Source organism: Episyrphus balteatus, chromosome 2 (genome assembly GCF_945859705.1).
Source record: "Episyrphus balteatus chromosome 2, idEpiBalt1.1, whole genome shotgun sequence".
Lineage (NCBI taxonomy): Eukaryota > Metazoa > Arthropoda > Insecta > Diptera > Syrphidae > Episyrphus > Episyrphus balteatus.
Genome location: NC_079135.1, coordinates 45,362,730 through 45,366,803, shown reverse-complemented (window position 1 = coordinate 45,366,803; position 4,074 = coordinate 45,362,730). Strand labels below are relative to the sequence as shown.

The window sequence follows — 4,074 nt, the reverse complement described above, 5'->3', positions numbered from 1 at the left end:
TAAACATTTAAAGAACAATATGAATTACAATATTTGAAAAATAAATAACAAAAAAAAGCAAACGAAATAAATCAATTATTATTAATCACAGGTACATAAAGCTGGCGTACTAGAGGATTTTCAGAGTTATCACAGCTATTGTTAAAATTATTTGAAAGCTTACGAATCCTGTCGGAAATCAATTCAACATTCGCTCTTCTGTGCAAATCAAGAGTGGAGTGATGCCAAGGAAGGTTAAGCATCATTTTTAAAACTTTGTTTTGGGAAATTTGCAACTTTTTTATGTAGCATTTTGCAACATTTTCCCAAACTGGACATCCATATAAAAGTATAGCTTGAAAGATAAGTTTATGTAAAATAATTTTATTTTCATTTGTTAGCTGTGATTTTCGGTTAATGAACGGATAAAGAAGTTTTATTGCCATACTCATCTTCCTTAACGTATTATGAATATGGTCCCTAAAAGTTAGTTTGGTGTCGAGATAAACTCCTAGGTACTTTACACTCTGTTTCCATGGTACTATATCACCACTAATTTGAAGTTGGGTACTTGGAAGATAGCAAGGTTTTCTTTTTCGCGTGAAAAAGATTGCTTGCACTTTTCCAGTATTAAGCTTAATCTTCCATTTGGTATAATATTTTTCTAAAATTTCAATTGCATACTTTAGATTTGTCTCAATATTGAGAGCAAACTTATGCGATGAAAATATAGCTGTGTCATCGGCAAAAATAGCTGATTCACAAAGTGGAAGAACTGGGAAGTCAGAAGTATAAATATTGTACAATGAAGGTCCAAGAACTGAGCCTTGTGGGACACCATAATCAAAAACATATAAACAAGAAACACCAGAGTTAACATGAACTTGAAAACATCTACCTGACAAGAAACTTTGAACTATTTTACACAAATAAACTGGGAAATTGAGTTTTATCATTTTATATACTAGTCCATCATGCCATACAGAATCAAAAGCTTTTTCAATATCTAATAATATCATTCCTGTAGATCGTCCTTCTGAGCGATGATCTTTTACATAGTTACAGATTCTTTTAATTTGATGAGAAGTACTATGAAAACTTCTGAAACCAAATTGTTCATTAGGAAATATATCATTATTTGAAACAATCTTTAAAATTTGTTCCTTAATTACTTTTTCATAAATTTTGCTAATGCTGCTTAGTAGGCTTATGGGTCTATAATTGGCAGACATTTCTGGTGCTTTTCCGGCTTTCAAAATAGGAACAACTTTAGCTTTTTTCCAATCACCAGGGAAATACATGAGTTTAATGCATGCGTTAATAATAATTGTTAAAAACTTTATACCACTCTGAGGTAGATTTTTTAGATAGACATTTTTTATTAAATCTAATCCTCCAACTTTTCGTATCTGAAGGCTGTTAACAATATTTTTAATGCACTTTTCGTCAATGTAGGCATTTAGTGGTGTCATTTCAACTGACACGTTTATGTTTTGAATCGTGTTTCTGACAAGGTTATTAGTTTCACTATCTCCTAAGTTATGAGATACAAGATGATTATTTGAGAAGTTTCTGGCAAGTTCTTCAGCTTTCTCAGTGTCTGTATAAAAAACTGAAGATGAATCTTTCAAAAATGGAATTTTTCTGTTTTTACTCTTAATTACCCTCACAATGTTCCAAAATGGTTTACCATTCTTTTCTAGCCTACTAAGCCTATGATTCCACTCATCATTACGATGTCTTACTAACTCATTCGAAATCAGTTTGTTGAAATGGGAAATCATTGTTTTAGAAAAGGGTTGCCGATAACGTTGCCAGTTTCTTTTATGAACATTTCTCACTTTTATGAGTTCTAAAATGTTAAATGGAAGATTCTTATGAGTATCTTTTTTTGCTAGTTTTGGAACACTTTCTTCTATAGAAGAAAGAATAGTTTTTGTAAATTTTTGTATTAGGGTATCCACTTCATCTGTACAGTTAATTGTTTCTAAATGAGTGCAATCATTTTCAAATTTGACATTGACTGTTCTTCTAAAACACTTCCAATTTGCATTTTTCAAATCCTGAAAATATTGCACTTTTTTTTCACCCGACCATAAAACGTCACAAAAGACCGGATTGTGATCAGAACTGAGAGCAGGAAACGATGTAGGTTCTGTAATTAGACTAGAGACATTTGATACAAATAGGTCGAGGACGGAAGGACTTCCACGGGAACCTGCAGGAAAATACGTGGGACACGGTGGATAGAAAACATTTATTGGTAACGACAATGAAAGGTCTGACAAAATATTACCCCAGGCATTTGCTCTTAGGCAACCCCAATCTCTATGACGGCAATTAAAATCCCCTCCTAACAAAAAATCACCACTCATTGTGAAAAACTTCCTCAAATCTTGCTTCAGCCATTTTCGTTTAATTTCAGATGAAGAACCACCGGGAAAATAAATAGAGAAAATCTTAACCTTCCTTTGATTACGTAACAAAATTTCTACCCCTATGTTTTCAACAATTTTCGTTTGAACTATAGGTAAGAGCGAATGTTGAATTGATCTCCGTATGAAAATCGCAACCCCACCACCCATTTGATCAATCCTATCCATTCGGTAGCATTTGAAAATAGATGATGGAAGTTTGATTTCAGAACTAAGCCAAGTTTCAGTTATTAAAGCAACATCAACATCGTTGCTATTCAAAAAATTTAAAAATTCAAAAAATTTATTGCGTATGCCTTTAGCATTCCAAGTAATTATCTTAATATGTGTATCTGCCATTTTACTTAACATTAGGATTTGAGTACAAAAACTTAGTAGCTAAACGTGCGATCGCATTAAATTGATCTAATTTTGTTTTACAAACAGATAAACTTGTAATCATCTCCATACAGAGCGAGTTGAGTTCTTCCATGGAAAATAGTGTAGAGTTGCCAACGCCCACATTGTTGTTGTTGTTAGCTACATTGCTAGTGGTGGTTGCATTGTTGTTGTTGGGTACAACATGAGTGCTATCATCCCATACATTATTTGTCAAACCCGAATTTGGTATATGGGAATTTGAATTCGGTAAGCTTTTATTTGATGCAATGACCTGTCGCCTACGTGGCAGTGGAAGCGAAGGAAAAACATTCATCGAACCATAAGAAACCGGTTTTTGCACAGAATTCAAAGAAGGAGGAGGCTGTGCTTGTAATGAAGGGAGATGGAGCATTTGTTGGTGATGCTGAGTTGGTCTTCTTCCAGCTGATTTTTCTCTAATTTGTAGGTATCTAGTTCTACTAATACACGTTGTGTCGGTAGACTTATGATTTCCATTGCAGTTTGCGCATTTAGAGACAGTAGCATTATCGCATTCAGAGGTATTGTGTGGGCCGGCGCAGTTAGCACAAAAAGTTTTAATGTGACAATTTCTTTGTCCATGCCCAAACATTTGGCAATTGTGACATTGAGTCAGCTTACCTTTAATTTTGCGTTGAAAGCTCCAACTCACTTGGGTGTGCAAAACAGATCGAAAGTTTTTTCTTAGATCAACTAATTTGATGGAAGCATTAACCAGAGACACAATATAGAACGTATCACTGTATTGATCGTATTTTTTATTTATTTTCTTAAGTTCAATGCACTGTAGGCCAAGTGAAGTGAGTTCATTTTTAAGAACATTTATATCCATATCTTCTAAACCATATAAGACAACTTTAAATGCACTTGTACCTTTGAAGTCATGAGAAAAATATTGACAGTTTTCTTCTTTAAGTTTATTAATTATGATATTGAAGGAATCAAGAGAGTTGCACACAATTTTAATGCCGATTGAAAGTTTCTTAATTGAATAGTCGGACACTTTTAATGATTTCATAAGGGAATGCACATATTCTGCTGACTTTTGCAGCACTTTGATAGGAGGCACATACACTTTTTTAATTATAGGTGTATCTGAGTCATCCATATCTGAATTGTCAGTATCTGGGTGACATTGTAAAGGAGCAAATTTATTATGAAATAAATGTTTGGGAAACATTGTGGAGCACAGTTTTTTATCCGAGGACAAGTTAATGTCCCCGGGTACCGGCGATCTATTACGTTTGGTAATGGTGAACTT

At 33.7% G+C, this 4,074-nt stretch overlaps 1 protein-coding gene across 1 annotated transcript; it reads right to left on the bottom strand.

The window, feature by feature from the left end:
• Positions 1 to 2,754: 2,754 nt before the first annotated feature.
• On the bottom strand, positions 2,755 to 3,405 carry LOC129909413 (uncharacterized protein DDB_G0286175-like). The gene has a single exon (XM_055986499.1). It carries the CDS (start codon positions 3,403 to 3,405, stop codon positions 2,755 to 2,757), a length of 651 nt encoding a protein of 216 aa, XP_055842474.1.
• Positions 3,406 to 4,074: the final 669 nt, after the last annotated feature.

What these genes read in the sequence shown, in the direction of transcription:
- LOC129909413 (XM_055986499.1), bottom strand. Translation starts at nt 3,405, where the DNA reads ATGTTTGGGCATGGACAAAGAAATTGTCACATTAAAACTTTTTGTGCT.